At 32.0% G+C, this 23,872-nt stretch overlaps 3 protein-coding genes across 3 annotated transcripts; 1 reads left to right on the top strand and 2 right to left on the bottom strand.

Annotated features, from left to right (window-relative positions):
- Nucleotides 1-1,971: 1,971 nt before the first annotated feature.
- Nucleotides 1,972-4,656, bottom strand: HELRODRAFT_155914 (hypothetical protein; the record flags this gene model as incomplete). Its single annotated transcript, XM_009024572.1, has 6 exons — nucleotides 1,972-2,003; nucleotides 2,463-2,556; nucleotides 3,726-3,809; nucleotides 3,947-4,064; nucleotides 4,137-4,198; nucleotides 4,582-4,656. 6 exons carry the CDS (start codon nucleotides 4,654-4,656, stop codon nucleotides 1,972-1,974), a joined length of 465 nt encoding a protein of 154 aa, XP_009022820.1.
- Nucleotides 4,657-5,236: 580 nt separating this feature from the next.
- On the top strand, nucleotides 5,237-9,227 carry HELRODRAFT_162338 (hypothetical protein; the record flags this gene model as incomplete). Its single annotated transcript, XM_009024571.1, has 13 exons — nucleotides 5,237-5,270; nucleotides 5,775-5,842; nucleotides 6,059-6,175; nucleotides 6,281-6,418; nucleotides 6,504-6,602; nucleotides 6,881-6,974; nucleotides 7,148-7,282; nucleotides 7,491-7,648; nucleotides 7,767-7,872; nucleotides 8,069-8,150; nucleotides 8,572-8,655; nucleotides 8,812-8,901; nucleotides 9,164-9,227. 13 exons carry the CDS (start codon nucleotides 5,237-5,239, stop codon nucleotides 9,225-9,227), a joined length of 1,269 nt encoding a protein of 422 aa, XP_009022819.1.
- Nucleotides 9,228-10,689: 1,462 nt separating this feature from the next.
- HELRODRAFT_67429 (hypothetical protein) lies at nucleotides 10,690-16,726 on the bottom strand (the record flags this gene model as incomplete). Its single annotated transcript, XM_009024322.1, has 18 exons — nucleotides 10,690-10,788; nucleotides 10,947-11,010; nucleotides 11,261-11,401; nucleotides 11,527-11,657; nucleotides 11,794-11,904; nucleotides 12,085-12,202; nucleotides 12,717-12,871; nucleotides 13,060-13,153; nucleotides 13,253-13,429; nucleotides 13,691-13,793; nucleotides 14,066-14,157; nucleotides 14,332-14,566; nucleotides 14,869-15,044; nucleotides 15,131-15,252; nucleotides 15,500-15,679; nucleotides 15,807-15,903; nucleotides 16,141-16,253; nucleotides 16,565-16,726. 18 exons carry the CDS (start codon nucleotides 16,724-16,726, stop codon nucleotides 10,690-10,692), a joined length of 2,370 nt encoding a protein of 789 aa, XP_009022570.1.
- Nucleotides 16,727-23,872: the final 7,146 nt, after the last annotated feature.

The raw sequence follows: 23,872 nt of genomic DNA, 5'->3' as shown, positions 1-23,872 counted from the left end.
TTATATATTTATTTATAAAATTTTATTTCTTGTCCGATTATTATTTTTATCGTGTATAAAATCACACTTTATCGCAAAATTAATATTTGGCATAATTTTCTTTCATATAAAGAGCATACTTAGCTATTAATCGATCACTTTTGACAAAGTAACTAATTACATGTATCTGAAATCTCTCTGTAGAATGTTTATTTTATTACATCTTATTTGAAACTCTCAATTGTTTCAACTGTTTTGTCATTTTTTTATCGTCTTGTAGTATGTACGTATCATTGTCTTTATTATTATTATTATAAACATAGTGCTGGTTTCGAAATGTGGAACAATTCAAAGCAGACTATTGGCTATAAAATGTTTTGCTAGAGATATTTTGGGCCTCCACTCAGATTTACAACCTTGCAGTATTTTTTTTTCTTACAAAAAGCGATTTTTATTCTCAGAAAAATTGTAATTACGTCCAATTAATAGACTCAATTCAGATGGTATTCCGGTGTCTCTAACAGACCATTTGCTTGAAACAACTTTGTTTCAAATACGTTTCATTATAGTAGTATTAGTAATTATCGATAGAAGCAACTTGAAATTTAACTTGCATATTGGCATTTTTCTTGTGACGCAACTTCTCTTGCCTTGTCTACGTCGCGTAATTGACTTCTGACGAGCACATGATTTCCATGTCTGTTTTAACAGAGTTCTGTAGATGTATGTATGCTTTTTCCGATCTGTTAGTTGCTCTAAAATTATCGCATTATAGCATTTTCAGGAAAGCAAGCCCATTGACGAAATTATTTTTATTAAGAAAAAATGATTTGCTAATCAGCATTGTATTTGACTTAAAATCCTGAGTACTTTTTTAATTTGGTTTGCCGTAAATCTCAGTTTCAAAATGAAAGCAATTTTCATTATTTTGTTTGTAAAAAGTTCTGCATTACCGATGTGATATTGACATAAAGATAAACTTTCAAGCACATGCATGTTCCTTAATTGTCTTTTAAACAGTGGGTCCCATTATTTTTTAACACGCTGTTGCTTTAAATTTTATTTTTCATACAGTTTTTAATTACTTACACGGGACTTGTTCCAAAACTAATTTTTTTTTAATTTGATTCAAATATTTTATAAACTGTAACTAGATACCAACATTTTTATATATTTTAAATAATTTTCAATGTTCAATTTTATTTGAATGTTTCACGGCATTGAACACACGTTGGTTTTAATGCCAATTATTTTAATTTGAATTAGTGTTCATACTTTGTCTTCCAATATATGTTACTTAATGTAATTTGACGAATTTTTCACGTTGATTTTTAAATTTATATCATTTTTATTTTTTGTTTCATCTCCATTCCTTTGGTACACCTTCTATCTAGATAAAAATTAATATATCAATCGATTTTTCAGTTTTCCAATCTTTTAAAAAACTTTCATATTTTAACACCAGTTTATAATGTAATTATGGATTGTTATAACAGTTTTATCTCATGAATTTTATTGATACCTAATTTACAAGATATTAATTAAACCCTCTACTTCAAAATAAAAGTATACGTGTGTGCAATGATTTAATATATCAACGGTCTTTGCAAAGGCATTTTGTAATGTTGCAGATATTGTAGCAATTATTATAAGTTTAAACCACTTTAGTTTGCTGACTGTAATAAATCCAATTTATGATTTTTAATAAGGCTTGCTTTCTATTCAAACTATCATTATATTTATTTCATTTAATCTATTAATACTTTTAAAACAATGAACTTGAACAAACATTGTCTTGCTTTTTTTTATGTTATTTACTTCAGTGCATCAAGTTTGTTATCTATATTTGTATATATATGTTTTCACTATGTACATATTGGTATAAATGAGTTCATTCATTATTTACAGTGATCATTATTTGTATTTCACACATTTTTTAAAAAATTTACAGAATTAAAAAATGCTGTACAAATTTCTAATTGAACAAACGTGTTACGTCCTTTGAATTTGGATCTGGAATTTACCTGAAATGAATAGGTTAACAAAAATATAGTTGTACAATAAATTAACGAATATAATCGAGATTATTTATTTAATTTGTACTGGTGGTTTGTATCTGGAATACGACGGTGACGTCAGTTCTTCAACTAGACATACAATGCAATGCTATACCCCAACACTGCATTCTTTAGCATTCAAATGCAAATTTGGGTTGATCTTTGGTGCAATTTCCAACATTCTAATGCATCTTATTGATCACCATGATCAATAAATGAAAACAAATTCTGCCAACGATTTCTTCTTATGACATTTTTTTTTATTACTGAACAACATTTTGAAATAATTTAATAAAAATTGTGAAGGATAAAAAAAACACAAAAGTTTAAAATAATTATAAAAACTTTTCAATTCAATAACAAAGCTGAAAGTTTATGATGGTATAGGCAAACAATGGTAAAAAAAACGAACGCTTCAGTACTAACATAAGGGCATGATGCTGACATCTGCTGTAACAATTGACAGAATTCCAAAGTTGGCCAAAGCTCCTCGTATTAGGCCACATGGAAATGCCAAGTACTAGATATATTTACAAATAACTAAATAAATATATTTTTATGAGTGTTTTTATATCTGTGTGGATAGTTTTTTATTACATTTCCCAATATTTCTAACCAAATTCTTGTCATCATTATTTATTTTATTAAAATTAAAATAATATACAGTTTTCCAATTCAATCTTGAGTGTATAGGGCCTATTTCGATTTTTCAATCATCTTCAGCACTTGATGCACATTTTATAAGCTTGTTGAATATTTATTATCAGATGTCTTTGCTCGATGAGTATTGATTAGGCTGGTCGTAAATCATAATGGTAGTTATTGTAATGTAAGATTTCAGCATTGTGGTCCAAGATTTGCCTACTAATTTTAGTTTTGTGTTTCTCTTTCATGTGATTCTTTATAGCGCCATTTTGTAAGTGCATCGTGAGTCTTCTCAATAGCTTGGCCGTCGTCATATCAATATGTTCAGAATTATGGTGCCCACACTCATCATTTAAACGAATATATTTAATGGCTATGATCCATTATCGATTCTGGCTTAATAGTGCAGTTGTTTTTCATCATGAGGGATGACCTTCATTGGTTGGAGCAGTATATTCGCAATTTAATACTATCGTTTTCGTTTGTTGCTCGGACGTTATTTTTTTATTCTTTTCACGATTTTTTTATCCCATTCGAAAGCTGTTGACATGTGGTTCTTATGATATATTACAATGTTATTTTTGTTGTTATTGTTAGTTGCATTGTTATTGTTGATGCTGATTTTTTATTCTTTGTGTTCTATTATTTTCTGGATTATGGAATTTTTATATCCATTATTAGTGAGTAATTTAGTGACTCTATCTAGTTCTGTTCTCTTGCTTCCTACATCAGAAGAGAACTCAAGAAACTTGACAATGATTTACATTTTACCGTTAAAAAATAAAAAAGTTATACAGGAAGCTAACTAAAGCGGAACATGCAATGATTTATGGTAGAATTCATACAATACTGTGTGTGTATATATATATATATATATATATATATATATATATATATATATATATATATATATATATATATATATATATATATATATATATATATATATATATATATATATATATATATATATATATATATATATATATATATATATATATATATGAATAACTGCTTAGTGAAGATAATAGATGAAAGACTGACTTTTGGAGCATGTTCTAAGTACTGTTTGCTGTTTGACATTAGTGCTAATAGTCGAAACTTATTCTCTTGTAGAACGAATATACCCTTTTTGTAAAATAGTATATGCAAAAATTTATTTTATAAAAATTAAATTACGATATATGATTTATCATGAAAAAACAACACTGAAATAAAATTAAATTGTTGAAAATTCAAAATTATTTACTAAGTTAGTAGCATACTTGATGATTTGTTCTCAGGTTGTCAATTTGTTTTTTGAACAAGACAGACCAAAAATCCTTGCATATAAACTTCATGATGTCAAGCTCTTCTTTAAATCTAGGAGAGTCTTTTGTTAATCTAGAAGCATAAAAATGATGTTTAGAGTAGATAGATAGGTGAGGCAAAATATATTATAAAAATAATAGATACCTTTCAACAATACTGTGTCCAACTCTAAATCCCAAAAGCTCTAACTTTGACAGACAAATATCCTGTCCAAAACAAAAATTGTAAAACTTTAATTAATAAATTAAGATTATCATATCTAGTTTTCAACAAGCAATATTAAATTAATTAATAGTTTAAAATTTTTAAATTTATTTTTAATTAAAATTAAAAAGTTAATCAAATAAATTAAAACATAAAAAGGGCTGCATAAAACACCAGATCACTACCCACATATGTATATGATATATTACATTATATATGTAGGTAGTGACTTGGTATTATATAATATAAAATTTGTATGCATACTATGTAATTGTAATGTAATAATTTCATAAGTACACAATCAATAACATGTCAAATACACACACAGATACACACACACTGAAAAAAAAAGAAAACAGTATTTTAAGTAAATTTGAAAAATTACTTTATCTAAATCAGTTTGCAGCATTGTGTCAACCATTTCCAATAATAAAAAATCGTACAGCACCTCGTCGGCCATGATCAAATATATTAAATTAATTTAACAGCCAAGCATAAAAATAAACCAAATTATTAGTAGAATTCCCTTTCATCCATATTTTTTTGAAGCTTTTACAAAAGATAGATATAATACGTTGTCTGCGACATAAATTCTATACCACTATTTTTGTCTCAGATATTTTTCATAACAAACACACAGTGTACAAATCGTTACAAATACACGTAAATTATACATAAATATATATATATATAAATATATATATATATATATATATATATATATGTGTGTGTGTGTGTGTGTGTTTGTGTGTGTGTGTGTGTGTGTGTATGCCAAGCTAACTTATAGAACCTTTTGTGGTGCCAAAAAAGCAATCACTCACACTTATTTAATATCGACATAATTTCATACCTCAATTGCGTCGGCGAATGTTTTTTTCGCCGAGCCTTCCAAGATGCTTTCATCATTTCAAAAACATAATCTACGTCTATTAAAAAGATTTTCGTGTTTCAAATATTGTGCGGACAGATCATTCACACTTACCGCATATTTTAATGGTCCAACGAAGAATATTAAATCACCTCAAGCCAGTGTGGACCACATGTCCTCCACCCCCAATCACCCTGGTGTTCAAAGTAAAGTAAAACTATTTATTCCCTGTCGTGTTCTACGTGTTTCACATATACGCTGACTAAATCTTCACAGTTCAATTAGAATACACAATACATATTTGGCAGAATAAATTTAATAATCTCATGGTTTGGTATTAATAATCTTATTGTTATTAATAATAATTAATTTTTTAAAACAAGTTTGATAAGATATTCCTAATTTTAACAATAATAAATATATATTTATTATAAATAAATTATAATTATATTATCTATTTAAAAAAAAAAATAGAAAAGTAGTCAGGAAAATGAAATTTTGTTAATTTTTTTCAGTTTTATTTTCAAGTAGTGTTTATTTAACTTTAAATTTTTAAAAGATTAATCAATGCATTCATTGTGTCATGACATTAATGATTTATTAATTAATGCTAATTTTTTACATTATGGTATATTATACAAGTATTTAATTTAATAACCAGGCCTTTTTCTAGTAATTGTTTTAATATACATGTCAAAATATTTTTGCAGCAAAAAATGGTGAAGCTGTATTCCAAGGAAGACCTCTGTATCTTGATGCTCAGGCCACAACTGCCATGGTAATTCATCAACAAATTCGTTTTACTTTACTGGGAACCTGTTATTTATATTTTGATCTGCCAATTATGATCATATGTCACAAAAAATATTAGTACATCTTAATTTTTTCCAATAAAACCATCAACCATGAATACATCTGAATTTTTCAAACAAATTGAATAGTTTTTGTATCAAATATAATTATGCCAACAATTATACAACTGCACATCCTGTAGGATCCTCGTGTGTTAGATGCTATGCTCCCATATATGGTTTCATTATATGGCAATCCCCATTCCAGAACGCATGCCTATGGATGGGAAAGTGAAGAAGCTGTTGAGAAAGCTAGAGAGGTTATCTTGTTTAATACTTTATGTACCAGAATATGTATAACTGGTTTTTTTGTACTTTATGAACAATTCAACATAAGATTTAATCTAATGTATTTTCAACGTTAGCAAGTTGCTGAATTGATACAAGCCGACCCCAGAGAAATAGTTTTCACAAGTGGGGCAACAGAATCCAACAACATTGCCGTCAAGGGAGTCGCTCGATTCTACGACTCCAAGAAGAAGCACATCATTACCAGTCAAACAGTATCTATTTTTTTCATTTGGATTCATTTCATATTTTTAAATATAAATGACCTCATATTTGGCCATTGAATGAATAAACATACAGGAGCACAAATGTGTGTTGGATTCATGTCGTCAGTTGGAGATGGAGGGATTCAAGGTCACCTACCTCCCTGTTCACCAAAATGGCATCATTGATTTGAATGTAATTTGGTTCTTTCGACGATTCATTATTAAATCATATTCACAATTTCATTTTTTCTTCATGTAGTTTTTTAATATTTTGACCGGTTTTTTTGATACCCCTATATTCTCCCTATCTTTTGTACCAGATCAAATTCAATGGTAGATTTTTTCGCTACTTTTTGCATCCTATAGGAATAGTTTTTTCATTAGAATTTGTTGGATTGTTCAAGTATAAAATGTCTGTCAAGCATTTTATTTTACTATTTATTAAAACTGCCATCCTTGTGAACTTAACAGTTGTTGGAGAGCAGCATAACAGCAGAAACATCCCTGGTGAGCATCATGGCAGTGAACAATGAAATTGGTGTCAGGCAACCAATCAGAGATATTGGTGGGTTCCTTATGGTTTCATGATTCATTTCGAGATTCGTTTTTACGTTTAATGTCTCAAACATTTTAAACTTTGTCATTCACTTCATGTTTGATATTTATTTTGATGTTTTTATTTTTTAATAATTTTGTGGTAAAATGATCCTTAACTGATCTCTTTCCTTATTTTTGAAGGCGAGATATGCAAGTCAAAATCTGTTTTCTTCCACACTGATGCTGCACAAGCTTTAGGTAAAGTTCCAATATCTGTAAATGATGACAATATTGATCTCATGTCTCTCAGTGCTCATAAAGTGTATGGACCTAAAGGTTTTCTGTTCATTGTGCTTTTCATTAATTTCTTTTTTGATTCAAAAGTTTCTGTAAAAAAAATAAAACTAAGTTTAGTGCGAGTTATTGTTTTATAGATAAGTGTTACTGAATAATTCAAAGCAGCAAGCGTCATTGTCGCAAGGAATCATTACGCTTAATGCATTTTGACTTGAGAGAAACACTTTTCTGATTTGTTTTTCAAAAGGTGTTGGAGCACTTTACGTGAGAAGAAAGCCGAGGGTTCGGATCCAGCCAATCCAAAGTGGAGGAGGACAAGAAAGGGGCATCAGAAGTGGGACTGTGCCCACCCCCCTCGTAGTTGGCATGGGTGTTGCTTGCCAGATAGCCAGACACGAAATTGAGGTATGAAGCAAAGTTACAGAAAAGTTAATTTCGTAAAAATTTTAAATTTTATGGTTTGTTAGATTAACTTGTTATATCGTGCCTTTTTGAATAACCATTCATTATTTTTTGTAAACAGTATGATCACAAGTGGGTTACATACCTATCTAACAGACTGCTCGAAAGAATCACCTCCAAGGTCACTCACGTCATCAGGAATGGAGACCCCATTCAATGCTACCCTGGTTCGTTATTATTTATTTTCCATAATTCGTCTCTTGTTAATTGATTTAATTTGTTTTTTTTAATGCATATTCAATTAGATTTTCGTCAAGAATAAATTGTTTTTAACTTTCAAACAGATTTTTGCATTGAAAATTTTAAATAATGATTTGTGTTTGAAATCCGTGATTTTTTTTATGTAAAATAAAAAACAACCAGGTTGCATCAACTTGTCATTTGCATATGTTGAAGGTGAGAGTTTGTTGATGGCTCTCAAAGATGTTGCGCTATCATCTGGAAGGTATATGCCGTCATGTCATCAGTTCATCTTCATATCGTCAGTTCTTCTTCACATCATCAGATCCTCTTATTATTCATTTACATATCACAGTCGTTTCACTTATTTACATAATTTGTAAACCAGTGAATGTGAATGTGAGTAGTTGATGTGTAAATGGTGTTGTATAAGCAGCTGTTGTATCAAGTGGGATGTTAACGTTAATGTTAAAATATCTGCCATGTAAGCAAAGTGTTAATGTAAGCAGCTCTTGCCTATCAAAATAATTTTGTATATAAAAAGTTACAAACTTATTTCAAATTTAACAAGTAACTACAGTATAATTCAAAATACGTACAAATAAATATATATATATATAATTAAAATAACAACAAAACTAAATAAATATAAAAACAATAATAAGTGAATTAACGGACATAAACAGTGCATGTACGTCAGCTTCTCTTGAACCATCGTACGTTCTTCGTGCCATCGGAGCTGAAGAAGACTTGGCACATTCGTCAATCAGGTAGCAACTATTCATTTTGCTTGTGTGTAGAAGTTTTGGAAGAAATTTATATTTTTAACTTTTTGTTCATCTGATAATTTTTAAACTCTGGTTTTGTGCTTATTAGTTTCATCGCACTTTTTATTAATTCAATTCATTTATAAATCGTAAAACCAGATTCGGCATAGGCCGGTTCACCACAGAAGAAGAGGTTGACTACACGGCAAACAAGATCATCTACCATGTATCCAGACTCAGAGAAATGAGGTTTCTACATTTTTTTACGTTCTTCAATTATTTGGTAATCCACAGTTATCTGTTCAGTTTATTTCTGTCATTGTAGTGTAAATTGATCTCTTGTGTGAACTGCATTCAATGAAATGTACAACTTTTTATTTGTTGTTAGCGTAGTATTCTCATGACACCGAATTACCGTCTGTTTGTGTGCATGTGCTTGTGCATGATAACCTCTGCACAATGAGAACAATATTTTGAAAAATTTTTAAATTGTTAAATTTAACGTGACCAGTCCTTTGTGGGAAATGGTACAAGAGGGCATAGATTTGAAGGACATCAAATGGACCCAACATTAGAAAAAACTTAGAAAAACTTACCGATCATAACGTTGTTAACATGGTTTCTTTTACAATTTTCCATTAAAACGTGTTCGTTTTTTTTAAATCACTTGTTTGTTGAGTTTAACATTTATCCCAAGGTAAATTCACCTCAAGTATATAAGTCTGCTTCATATATTTTCCTACTAATAGCCTTAACACAATAATCTTAAAATATTTTTGTTTAACAGTGCAAGCAGTGTTCAAACAAGAACTTGGGAAGAGCTTTGCATGAATTTAAATTTCCGAAACTTGGATTGTTCTAAATTGACGATTGCAAACGATTTATTCTATTCTTATTTTTGTCTTCAAATTGATATCATGCATGTCGAATGAGATGAGTCGTGTCTCTTTCTGTGAACTTCATGGTCAAATGAACCAAGACTTAATAAATTGCTTTACCGGTGAAAGGGATTTAAAATGTACAAATGATAGTCAATAATTAATCTCAAGTGTACTGAAAAATTACAGGACGAGGTTTATTTTCATTAAATTCAACATAAAATAATCATTATTGAAATGTTCATGAAGACTGACGGTTTTTAATCAATAGCTTAGTAGTGCTTGAATTGTTTCCGTTATAGGTATATTTATCGACATTCATACTGTTTTACGTTCAAGTATTGATGTTATTTTATAGTGTTGAATGAATATGAATTCAGTTGCTTAGAGTACGTTGGTTATTTGCGTATTTCCATTTAATCTGGACAGGTGGGAGGGAGATCCTGGCGTTTATAACGCAGACTCTCACAATTTCTTTACATTTTTTAATAAATTCGCCATATTTTCATGTATGTGTATATGCGTTGTAATGATATGAATAAAACGTTAAATTGATTAATTTTCGCAAATACTGTTGTTCGTTTGCTATTAGATGAACTGCAGTCTGCACTATGAATAGTATATATATATATATATATATACATATATATGCATTTAAGACTATCACATCAGATATTCGTTCATTTGTTCGTACGAAATCGTTAATCAAGGTAGCATCCCACCATACAACACAGACTTTCAACGCATGAACGTGCATCATACGTACACACGGTGTATTATATTCAAGTTTCAGTGGCGTGAGTATTGTGAGCATTTTAAAAAAGCACACGGTCGCATGTGAAAACTTGTATAAATAAAGTTCGAGTAGCTTATTAATTTAATTACAAATAACTGAATTGTTATTGAAATTGATCAAAAACTATGAACTCTAATTCAAGAACTGCTGCAATAAGTACAAAAGCGTTAAACCGTAGATTATCAATACTATTTACATTTGATGTAACTCGAGTGATTTATTCAAAATTAATTTTTTGTTTTTAATTGTTTTTAATATAACAATTTAGCATGTTGGGTTAGTTACAAACACAATAGTTTAAAATAATTCAGTTAAATACACTGCAACCAATCTACACAATCCATAGACAACCACATCATGCCATTACAAATTTGTCCTTCTAATGTTGTTTCCCGTTCTGATAATTTCATTATCATCTTGAAGGTCTCTCAGAGCATTGTCGAACGTTTCATACGAAGTGTACTGTTGATAAAAGTAAATGTCAAGATACAATCATGTCAAAAGTAACAGCTTTTTCATCACCAACGGTTTTCAAATTTATTCAATGGTTAAATTTCGCTTCTATAATTAAACTAAAAAAATCTTAAAAGAACGGACTGAACCTGTTCTCCCTTGACGACCATCCTTTCTTTGAACTCTTCATAAAGTTGATTGTACCTCAAGGTCAGAGTCTTGCCCTTTGTTCTGAAAAGTTTAAATGCAACAAAACATCGTAGAATATGTAATGCACAGATTGATGAATGCGTTATGGCAAACTGTGTAAATGGGCAGATATTTGATGTTGTAGCCACATTTTAATGTTATGATGTCAAATATTTCATACATTGCGTCGAAAATTTAAAAAAAATCAATAGAAAATCTAATTAAAATCTAACAAAAAATCAAATTAAATTATTTTGCATCACAAAAAAGGCAACATGAATCCGGTACAAACTTAATGATGTTGAGTAGGACAGAAGCTCTTTCAGCTCTTTGTTTCCTAGCCACTCCCGTGATTCCAGTGGTCAGGATGGAAATGTCGATCTTGCCTGTTGACGGGTCTACAGCTGCTTGCATCAGAGCCTCGCGATGCAATCTAGGAATATGAAAAGAAATGAATAAATTATTTGAAAGTTGGTTTGATCACCGCTCTCAACGTCGTTCAATTTTCTTGCATTGGAGAGCTTTTGAAATCATATAGAAAAAAATGATGACAATAACCTTCTCGCCTCTTGCACGTCCTCAACTTCGACGGTATCAGACAACCTCATCCTGGCATGTGCCTCGGCCAAGCGAATGAGAGATTCCAGTTGACGAGGGTAGGCAGACACTTGACCCCGACCACTTCCTACCTGCAAAGTCCATGAATGCCAACATCATCAAGTGGTGCATGCTGATCAACATGGGGTAACAGCATCCAACCAGATTGACCCAAACAAACCACAACAAAATAAATTGGGATGATATATTGTAGGTGAATGAACGAACCTTCCTCATTTCAACGTATGATTCAACAAGTACTTGCCCTGCTGTCTCACTGATGACAGGATGAACAAATGCTCGTGCATAGGCAATATAATCTTTCAGTGTCTCCATGTCCTACAACAGTACAAAAAATTTTATAAAGATTTTAAACAGTAATCATTTGAAAAGTTATTCATTTGGATAATATTGAAAGCTTGATGATGGGCCACATGTTGGCCACGCTTGCTCTGGAAGAACATACTGTAACACCAAATCACAAATTGAAACTAAATAAAGATCACTCATCCAGCTTACCATGTATTCATTTTCTTGATCATCCTGGCTCTTGTAGTACAATGAGATCAGATGATACGCAAGTTTTCTGTCAAAAATTTCGTCTTGAGGATCAAGGATTAGGAAAATCAGATCAAACCTGCAGTCATTTTATTTAATCAATCATTATAAACATTTGTGGCTATCCAATTAACTTGAATGTATATTTCAGCTTTGTCACAGAAACAAGAATGATTGAGTGTTAAGGTCATATGGAAAGGGAGAAACAAGAGAAATAGGTAGTGAAATGTTGACAGAGAAATGGATTGGTTCTAAATAAGCTAGTGTTAGAGGATAAAAATACTTCAGCAAACTGAATTTAGGCTCCTAAATTTGTTGTCAGCTAGAAAAATATGGAGAAAAAGATTTTAAGATTATTAGATGCACCTGCTAAGTTGCAATGCTGATATACATTGTATAATGTTGGACAATACTCTGCTTAAGTATGAATGAATGCTTTTAAGTATAATAATTCTAGTCAAAAATCCCATTAAAAGTTTGTTGATCTTACCAAACTAACAAACCAACCAGCCAACCAACCAATCAATCAATCAATCAATCAATCAATCAATCAATCAATCAATCAACCAAATAATGGAAGAACGAGTAGCGACCTGGATAACAATGTGTGAGGAAGTTGGATGTTCTCAATGATAGTCTTGTTTTTGTTCCACTTTGATTCAATAGGATTGGCAGCAGCTAAGATGGACGTCCGAGCATTCAATGAACAAATGATGCCGGCTTTTGCTATTGAAAGTGTTTGTTGCTCCTGTTTTGTGAGCAGGTTAAAGTGATTCAATTATTTTGCATGATATAAATATCAATTAATTTTTTTTCTTGAAGGCAATCTCAACAACATGAGAGATGCTAACTAAAATTCTGCATACATCAAGAGCATCTTCATCACAACAACAGAATAAATAACTCGGCATGTTCAGCACACACCAGCCAACCCACCATAACTTCATGGAGGACGGATCTTGTGCTCTCATTCATCTTGTCAAACTCGTCGATGCAGCAAACACCATTGTCACTCAAAACAAGTGCACCTCTGCATAGTTATAACATAGGCATTCATGTACATGAGAGAATTTTGAACAGAATTCAATAACAAATAAGAAAAAATATAGTTAAAAGATTTCAAACTAACGTTTGCAAAACGAGCTGTTTGGTTTCAGTATCTTTGGTAACATAAGCGGTCAATCCCACAGCACTTGAACCTTTTCCTGATGTGTACTGACCACGAGGAACAAGTGAGTAGATGTACTGAAGCAGTTGGGACTTGCTCGTGCCTGGATCTCCACACAACAAAATGTTTACATCAGATCTGCATTTCGCCATCAGTTCATAGAATGAAAAATCATTGCAACGTTATATAATTTGATGTTTTGAAGTGAGATTATCACTGAATGTAGCATTTGCACAATTCATTCATCTAACCCTTAATTGACCAACTAAACACTTCCAACATTAATTTAAAAAAAACACCATGTGTCAACTGATGCTTTGATTTTGAAAATGCAAACCACAACCACCAAATTAGCATGACACCATCAACAAAATCTGAAAATTTTCCCAATTGACCGACCTGAAGCGGCCCCTGCCAGCATCTGTGAATTCCTTCCTGGTGCCAGAGAACAATTGAAGAAGTATGCCCTTCTTTATGTCAACATTCTCGTATATGCTGGGAGCTACATGTGTCATGCCAGGTTATCAAAGGTTTTTAAATATTTTTATAACTTGCTATGGGTGAGGCATCTAGGAAGCTCTGTTCCTTGCTACTCTAACATCAATTATTATTATTGTAACTGGTTTCTAACCATCACATCAACCATAATATGAACAACAAAATCATATCACCAACTGACACACACAACACCAACCTACCAATCAGCCAACCAACCAACCAATCAGCCAACCAACCAACCAATCAGCCAACCAACCAACCAATCAGCCAACCAACCAAGAGCAGATGCCAGCCTCTCATATATGCCTTCCTTCTTAGAAAGTTCCTTCAAATAAGCAATTCGTTCATCGGAAAGATGCAGTTCTTTCCTAAAAACCATAATCAACACAATGGACAAACACATGCTATCATTTCACTTGTCACCCCATCAAGTTACTCAGACAAACTAAACAACTAACCACCCAGACAGCCAACATTATCAAAGAACATAGGTGTTGAGTAGATGATCAATAACATCCCACCACCACCACAACAACACTTACCCACTCTCATCTCTGTTCTCATGGAGTCGTTTCAAATCCATCTTTCTGTAATGTACAACATCAAAATGTGTCTTGTAGACTGACATGACATTTCTCTGTCTAGGGTTGACCCTGAGTGGAGTAGCCCTGTAGATACCCGTGATGGTCACCCGATCTCCCGGCTGCACACGATCAACCAGGTCACCATGGGCAAATATGACCATCGTGTGTGGGGTTTGCCCTGCTGGCATGTCCTCTGAATCAAACATTTCACAAATTGGTCAGTCAATAAACTAACAAATAGTGACTAAACAATAATATGCAGCAATAAACTGACATATCCAATTAACAAAACTCACAAGTCAAGTAAACAACAAACAAACTAATCAAGAAACAACCACCATACCTACAATTATTCATTCCTTGACAAAAACTACAAAAACGAACTTCAGTCCAAAAAACCAAAAAACTACAAAAACTAAAATCACAGCAACAACTGCAGCGCCAAAAGAACCAGCAACAACAAAAGCCATCCCAGCAACAAACACACCAACAAACCTGGAGACTCTTGCAACTTAACCATCTGCTTGTCAGTGAAGAGTGATCGATTGTGAATGAGTTGGAAGGAGTGGTTGGTGTTGCAGTTGTTGCACAAGGTTGGTTCGCAGATGCGACCTCTCTCTATCTCAACACTCTCTGTCTGCTGACATATGTGGCACTGGAAGAAAGCCTCTCTGGTCAGAGTGTGGTAAATAATCATCATCAGCATCATCATGATCATGGAAACATCATCATCATCACCACCACCAGAACAACCCACCTCATTTCAGGAATGAGTGATGAAGTCCTGATGACCATACCACTGATTGTGATCAGCTGATCGATATCTTCCGGGTTCAATGACCTCATACTTTTCGATTTTGTTGCATTGTAAGGTCGCACCTTTGTTAGTTAATCAATGTAATTTAATAAGTCTTCTGAAAACATATAAAAAACTTCATTTTGTTGTATTGTATATAATTTGATTATTGATTGGTATTGTATATAATTTGTTGATTCTTTTTGTTATTTAAACAAATTTGCAGTTCAAATCAATGATAAATGTTTTCGCTTAACAATGGAGGAAAAAATTAAATAAATTTTGTTACAGAAGGTCTACAGGCCGGGGAGGAGACACTGAACCACCAACTTGAATTTGATGTTCGAGAGCACCATCAGGGTACTTTGAGAGGAATATTTCATTGACTGCCACATCAAAGATGGGAATGACTTCCTGGGGATAGCATACCAACTGTCTGTAGAGGTCACTATCAAACAATTTCAAATGGTCACAGTTGAAGTTCAAGAATGGCTCTCCTGTCAACGATATCTGAATTTGAAAAAAGAAATACTTAAAGCATGTAAATAAAGAATGCTAAAAAGTAGAAACAGATTTTTGAAACTATTGAATAAATTTTGCAATTTAAAAAATAAATTATTTAAAAGATTTCCTCTACCTCATCAAGCCTCTGCATGTATATTGGCTCATCAATATCCATGCCATCAAACTGTTCATCTATGTCTATAGTTCTCTCCACATAAGACTCAACAAACCTGCATATTTATAATATAAAGCAAATAAAAGAGGGACAAATGAATATAATGACATAAAGATGTCTGACATTCAAAATTTTTTTGATAAAATTAAGAGGTTTGGGCATAGATTCAAACTTTGAACAAATGTAACCTCAAACTATGAAACAAAAACATGTAAAGTTCAAGATTATAAATATTATGACATAAATAAATAATTTAGAATATACAGCAATCAAACAGTGCATTATCACCTACCTTCTAAACTTGGCTTTGCACTTATCAATGGAGACATCAGTCCCCCAGATGACGACATGGGGAGCACCATCCACCTCATCTCCTCCTCCTCTCCTCCCTCCCTCACCACCATCCTGTTTCATTATTCAGTCACATGCTCACATAAAATTTATCTGCTTCCATTTATAACAAAACCATGACTATCTCTATATCAAATTCAATATTTTAAATACATTGATGCCTATGATCAAAATAAATAAATATCTCTATGGCTCTACATTCAATTTTTTCACCTTACAGTTTATAAAGTTGTACAATAAATTTAAAATTAAAATAACTTTATCTTATTTCTATGCCAATCATGTTTTAGTAAAACACTATTAATTGAAAAAAATGCAACTAGCGACTAATGACTAATAAAAATAGCAATAACTGGATAACTGACTTCATTCAAATTGACTCTCAGTCCCACCCTGTCTGTTTGAATGTCAGGTCGCTGCCTGTGAGGCGTGCCGGCATTCCTCAAAGATCGAGGCGTGTCATTCAACCTCCTCGGAGTGTCATTTCCTCTGGAACTCGGCGAGCCATATCGCAACGGAGAGCTCATGAGATCTGCATCACTGTCTAAACCTGACGATCAACATCAATTAGTAGATTGGTAATCTGTTTCGTTTGCTTCAACTGTTAGCACAAAATTAAGAACAATCAATAGCATTTAAATTTTGTACCAATTGTTTTAATTATAATTAAGATTTTAAATTAAACTTTATTTTAGAATTTAGTTGAACTGAAATAACAATTATTTAATAATCAAAAAGTGTACAAACGATTATCCCCATGGCTCCTTGGTTCATTGCTTCCGTTCCTAAGCTCTCTACGAGGAGTTTTTGATGGGGTCGACATTTATTTATTTAATACTTAATTCAATTTTATTAATGAAACGACATAAATAATGAATAAATAATGTAAGTTGTGCTGCACAGGCTATATTTCCCGCGTTAAAGTTGTTAACAGTGATGGCTTTCTCTACGGCCACAATTCACCGCACCGAGTAGTTACGGTAATGACTTTAGAATTTAGATTATGGTAATTATGGTAACTTAGAATGATTGGCTTATTTTCATCTTTATCATCATTATATTTTCAAGATTTTTTATCCTTTTCATTTTTTGTATTCTTTTGCAGACGTAAATTTTGTTAAAACATGAAGAAAATATACGGATAAATAAAAATGAAGTACAATTATGGATATTAAAGGCCCAAACGGAAAAGATTTTTCTAAACCGCAACCACCCACATCCGCAGAGTTCACGTCGGCAACCGCCCGCACCCGCACTGTTCATTATCCGCATCCTCAACGCACCCGCGAAAAGACAAACTAAATCGGCCGTCTTAATCCCATGTTTAAAATTAGAAGATAGCAACACTAGAAGGCAATCATTTTACAATATAATTATAATCATACAGCAGAGATTATTGAGGTTAAAATACAGATTGCAATGTTTCTACTTTGTAATTAATGAATCAATTTCTGATTGGTTTGAGTTTGTGCTAGATGATGGGATGATAAAATAAGTGTCATCAGCATGTTTAATGACTTTATTGGAGTTATGGTGTGGTGAGTTTCGAGAGTGGATACGCTAATAGTGAAAGCTGATGGTCCACGGACGGATCTTTAAACCTCACTAGAATAAGTTACTTAAGTTGCTGATAGTTGTGAACAGAAAAAAGTAGACTGACTCGGATTCCACTAAGAGAGAAAACCAAAAATAATATTGTGGATGTTGTCACGTAGAGGAAAAGAAGCCACATTATGTAGTAGAGTGAAGGTCATAGTATCGAATGCTTTAGAGCAGTCAATGAAGAGCAATAGGATGAACATGATCATTATTTTTAAGAAGAGATGTTATTGTAGAGGATGGCAGATGTTGATGAATCTGGAAAGCGAAATGCGTATTGATCATGCAGAAGTGGTTTGATTGAAGGATGATATGATTGAAACACGGATAGAGAAGCGTTTCAATTTGATGATGAGGTTTTAAGTTGATGTGACCGGTTTTGCAGCGGCTTTTTTGAAGTTCCCTAATTTCATGAACTTATTTTTATTACAAAGTAGATACTTTATATATGAACCGATGAACTATCATACACTGACCACTGTTTGACGACGGCTAGAACATGCATAGAACCAAACAATTAGAATACGTTGAGGTATGGTTCAATCAATCAATCAATCAATCAATCAATCAATCAATTAGCTTATAAAGCGCTATTTCCGCGATGTTCAACAGCGCTCCTCAATGAATTTTGAAAACAGATGGGTCTTGAGATCCGCTCTGAACTTCGCAAGCGATGGAGAAATAGTTAGAGAAGTAGGCAGAGAGTTCCAGAGAAAAGGACCAGAAAAAGCAAAAGCAGATTTGGCAAAAGAGTGTTTAACACGAGTTAAGAAAAAGCGAGAAGAAGAAGACGATCGTAAACCGGGGCGTTTAGGTTCAATTAATATATCTGATAAGTACTTAGGAAATAATTTAGATTGAGACTTATACATGAACGTGCAAATTTTAAAAATTATTCTATATTTTATAGGTAGCCAGTGCAAGAGAACAAGATATGGAGATATATGAGAAAAGAAAGGGGCACGAGCAACTAGACGAGCAGCAGAGTTAAAAGCTTTACTTAAAGGATAGAGTATAGAGTCAGGAAGACCATAGTAGAGCGAGTTACAATAATCAATCCTAGATAAGACTAACGAAGTAACAAGAAGGAGAAGAGTAGGATCATCAAGAAAAGGCAAAAGTTTTTTTATTCTACGTAGATGAAAGTAAGAGCTTCTAGCAACACTATTAATCTGAGAAGAGAGAGACATAGTAGAATCAAAGATAAAACCTAGACTACGAAACTTATGAGAGACATCAAGAGTTTTAGAATCAGGTAAGATAATAGGAGGAATAGTAATTGAGTGTTTAGATTTATTAAAACAAATTAATTCAAACTTAGAAGGATTAAGTTTAAGACACATAGAATCAGACCAAGCGATAATCGAAGAAAGACATAGAGATAAATTATGAAGAACATTATTGAGATTAGATGGAGGAAAAGAAGTATAAATATAAGAATCATCAGCATATAGTTGACTAGAGAAAGAAAAGTTATTAATAATACGAGGTAGTTCAGAAGTATAGAGTATAAATAGAAGAGGGCCAAGGATAGAACCCTGAGGTACCCCGAAAGTAAGAGTAGAGGAGTTAGAAGTAGAATTATTGAGAACAACAGAAGAAAAACGATTACAGTTAAATTTTTATTCATCAGTTTTGAATTTTATTTTATTTTATAAAACTTTAAAAATTTTTATCTTTTTTCTCAATCATTATAATCAGAGCGTAGATTGAAAAACAATCATAAACTTATTATTAATTTTGCAATACAAAAGACGTTGTAATATTTAAGGTCTTTGATTGGGTTTTTACCGTGGTTTTTACACTTTTGGATTTTCCAAAAATTTTAAATCTGAAAATCGAAATAATATTATAATAATTATTATATTAAATATAGTAATTATTATGATTATATAATAATAATAAGTCTTTCTAATATTAGGCCGGTTTGATTTTTAGATGAACTTTTATAAAATTAAGCAAAATATGTAAACTATTTCTCATGATTTTTAAAGTTTTTCATATAAAATCTTATTTTTCCCTACTTTCCCCCATTCTACTTATTTCCACAATAAAGCATGACTAGTTTGCGATGTCATCTGCAGCAGCACCGTGAACATGTCGTCAATCAAGAATGAAGTTTCAATGTTTATTTTGTTGAAAAATCAAACAGCTCACGAGAAATCTAGATCGTCATATTTAGTTGATTATAAAAATGTCAATGCACTCAGAGGAAGCCTGTGGTACTCTGCAGAACTTCTTGTTGAGTCGGGTCTTGTCAGTTTGAAGTCGGTTGATCAAGATCTGACTCTTAAATGTTCAGCTAACCATGTTTCTAAAATTTCTGAAATTGAGTATCAATATTTGCTGGCAATACCAAGTTGCAAAGAAAGATATCTATTTTATGTTGAAAAAAATAAAGAGTTGTACATTGCCAAGTTCTATTATGAATATATCAACTTCAACAAGCCCACATCTCAGATACCCATTAAGGTTAAAGTTTTCTACACTGAAAGTTTCAAGGATAGTGTGACAGGAAACTTGAAGTTTATAAATTGCATAGCAAAATATAAAGGATATTGGCTTGGAATTGATTTAGATGAGGTAAGAACAACTCAACTTGAAATTGAACTAGTTTTGAAATAAATTTATTTATATACTTTTTTATTATTTATTTGCAGTGCTTACATTCATAAATTAACTAAGTTATTAAATAGGCTTAATGAAATTTATAAAATAATTTAGTCAAATTGTTTTGAATTCAGGAAATGACGAATATAAGCCTGTTAAGCAGCAATGGATGTATTGTTCCAGACGACAACACTCATTTTATGTTCAAGTTCAATTGTGGCATTTTGGTGACACTCCATCGAATTGAATTCCTGACAGATCCATCAGGTTTATATTGCTGCAACATCTTTATAACTTTCTATTTTGTTAACAAATTTTTTATTTTTCTATTAACATTTTTTTCAAGTTTTTTGTGGAAAAAATTATTTCTGTTTAGCATTTGAGCATGATGCTGTGATGTCATATAGCAATAAACTATAGCGTGAGCTGGTGTTCTATTGCAGTGTTATAAAGTGAAAATCATATATATAGAAAAAGAGAGAGAGAGATATGATTATTTCAATAATCTTTTTTTAAATAGCAACCTGGCACATTTCTCAGAACATGGCTCACCACTTTTTATAATTTTTAATCTCTTGTATATTAGATAAACTATATTTTATAATTTAAATTAAATGCACTTAATACAATTTTTAATCTCTTGTATATTAGATAAACTATATTTTTTAATTAAATTTAGTTGGTGTTGCTGTTTAACATAATTTTTTCACAATTTGTGTAAATGAATTGTTAGAATTTTAAAGGATTTCAAAATTTTTCAGACTTGGACAAAATAGTGCAGCTGCTAAACTTAGGTGATCGAGTGATGTGGGTGGAGGATGATCATCTGGAGTACGGGGTTGTGAGGTGGTGTACAATACTGGAGGAAGTGCCCAACCAATACTGTTATGGCATTGAATGTGTTGGTCTTCTTTTCTACATTCGTTTCACTCAATCTCAATATATGAAATGTTTAAATTTAATTAGAAACTCATACGTTTTTAAAATAGTTAATTTCTTAAATTTTTCAACATCCTTTCAGAAGTTTTGAAAAATTTATGTACTTATATATTATTTCATGTTTTACCTGTTTACAAATTATTTTTCATCAAAGCTCTGCGTTCAATTTCCATTTATTCCACAATTTTAGTGAGTTTCTGAATTTTCCATGGACTCAAACAATATGTTGTGATGAGTTGGATTACAATAAAAAAGTATTATATTAACACTGAGATGTTGCAACATTTGCGAGCCAGGCAAATTTTAATATACAGCACTGCTAATATTAAGTTGATTAGAAACATTGCAAAATTATTTTAGATTTTGTTCATATGTTTGTAATATTGGGTTTAATATATGTATTTGTTCTTATTGTCCTATTCCTTGAAACATGACTCTTACTCTGTCAGCTTTTTGTTTAAATACTGACTATTTTTGTTTTAATTTTGTAATAACGTCTTACCAAATTTGTTGACAACTTTCAAATTGTGCTATTGTTCTGCATGTTGTTCTACCTACATGTTGTTCTACGTACATGTTGTTCTGCGTACACTTTGTTCTAACTACATGTTGTTCTACGTACACTTTGTTCTACGTACATGTTGTTTGTAAAATTGTTGGACTGAAGAGCTTTCCCCACTTACTTATGTTCGGATTAGACGGATTGAATGATTTGGTAATGAGTTGGTTTAATTTGGTTTTCACAATAATGGAAATGAGATGGTGGAAATAAGGATGAGACAATCTCCATTGCAAGGCGCGTTAGAACAGTCTGAAGTTAGAACGTCATGTGTAACTATATAATCTTCACCATTCACGAGCTCATTCCATTTTTATTTCTTCCAACTGCAGGACAATCCACTGGGTCGAGGCACTGGAATGTTCAATGGTAATTCAAGGCTTTTTGCATTATTTTCTATCTGCTATTTTTTGTCTAATTATAGAAGCGTGGTTTTAATTTAACTGTTTTTGAATTTCAATTTTTAAAGCCTGTTAAAGTTTTAAGACTCGATTTGTCAATTTTTCTCTGTTTTAATTTGCTTTCAGAAAATGTTAAAAAAACTTTAATAATGATCTCTAAAAGAATCCTGTTTCCTCCAATTTCCTACTAACACATTATTTTCTGTGCAAGTAATTAACTGAGGAAATACTTTTTCAACTGTGTTTGTTATATAATGCTTCAACTCAGAGGCGAGCAAACTGCGACTCTCGAAAAGAAAAATGAATGACATTATAACCAAAGAAAGGATGTCAGCCAGACATCAAAACCAAATCAACATCTTAACCCCCCTTGTTCAATTGTCGAAAAATTTTATAATTAATATATTTATGTGGTTCTTCAAAGGTAAACTAGTTTTCAATGCGGTCCTCACAGCAAAAAGTTTAACAACCCCTGCTCTAACTGAAATGCTGCTTGTTCTCAAACGTCTGCACCTCTTTTGGAGTTTTTTCCAGAGAACTCGTACTTCAAGGCACTGATTTTTGTATCAGTTGTAATCAGATGTTTCGTATATGCATTCAATATTAGAAATTTTTTATATTATTTTAGACAAATATAAATATTTATATTTGTTAGATTATTAAACTTTTCCAGCAGATGTATACTGCATAATATTTCAAAGTTGAAATTGATTTTATTGAAAATGCTGAAAGGAGTGCAGGTGTTTAGGACGAAGAATAAACACGCCCGAATCATGCCAGCCTGCTCTCTTGCTAAGGTGGAAGTTGAAGCTTCATTTGATACAAACTGGACAGCTGACACAATCGCCCCCACCGCAGCTCTTGCAGATGTTACATTTAACACGAATGAGAATAACATTACAAACGTCGTTCGTGAATTTAACGTTGCTGATGAAAGCTCAATGAAATCTCGAGGCCACTGTATTGCAAGCACTGCTGTCCAAGAATCACGTACTAACAAAGATCAAGGAGGTAAGTTTATTTATATCATGCATGGCATGCATATTTTCATTTCATTTTGAACCAACTGAAATTTTGTTTCTTGAAGATATCGTTTGTGAACCAACCAAACTATCCTGCAAAAAGTCAAAATCTCTATCATTCCCGTCACATCCATCTAATAAGTTGAATGAATGGCATTCCGATGAGTCTGCCTGGATTCCAATGAGCGGAATGGAGAAAAATTCAAAGGAATTAAAATATGAAAATACACCTCTTCGTATGAATCTTAAAGAAAATGTCGTAAACGATAGTGAACCTTTCTTCTCACTACTTAACAAACAAACACAGGACAAAGGTAAGGTATATAAATTGAGGAAGAGTGCAGACGATGTTTTCAGTGACACTAGAGAGTGGCTGGCAATTATGACTGGCGCCAAATTATCATTTTCTAGATCTCCAGATAAACCTAATTTTCAGATGTTAACGTCAAAAAAAAATAAGCTCCACATGCAAAAGGTCTTTATAATGCATCTTTTTTCAAGAAAGTAACTTTTAATTTAAGTACAGTAAAATTATAATTGTTA

The sequence above is a fragment of the Helobdella robusta genome, assembly GCF_000326865.2.
Source record: "Helobdella robusta unplaced genomic scaffold HELROscaffold_4, whole genome shotgun sequence".
In the NCBI taxonomy this organism is placed as follows: domain Eukaryota; kingdom Metazoa; phylum Annelida; class Clitellata; order Rhynchobdellida; family Glossiphoniidae; genus Helobdella; species Helobdella robusta.
Note: the sequence above shows the minus strand (reverse complement) of the source record. Positions and strands in the feature narration are given on the sequence as shown.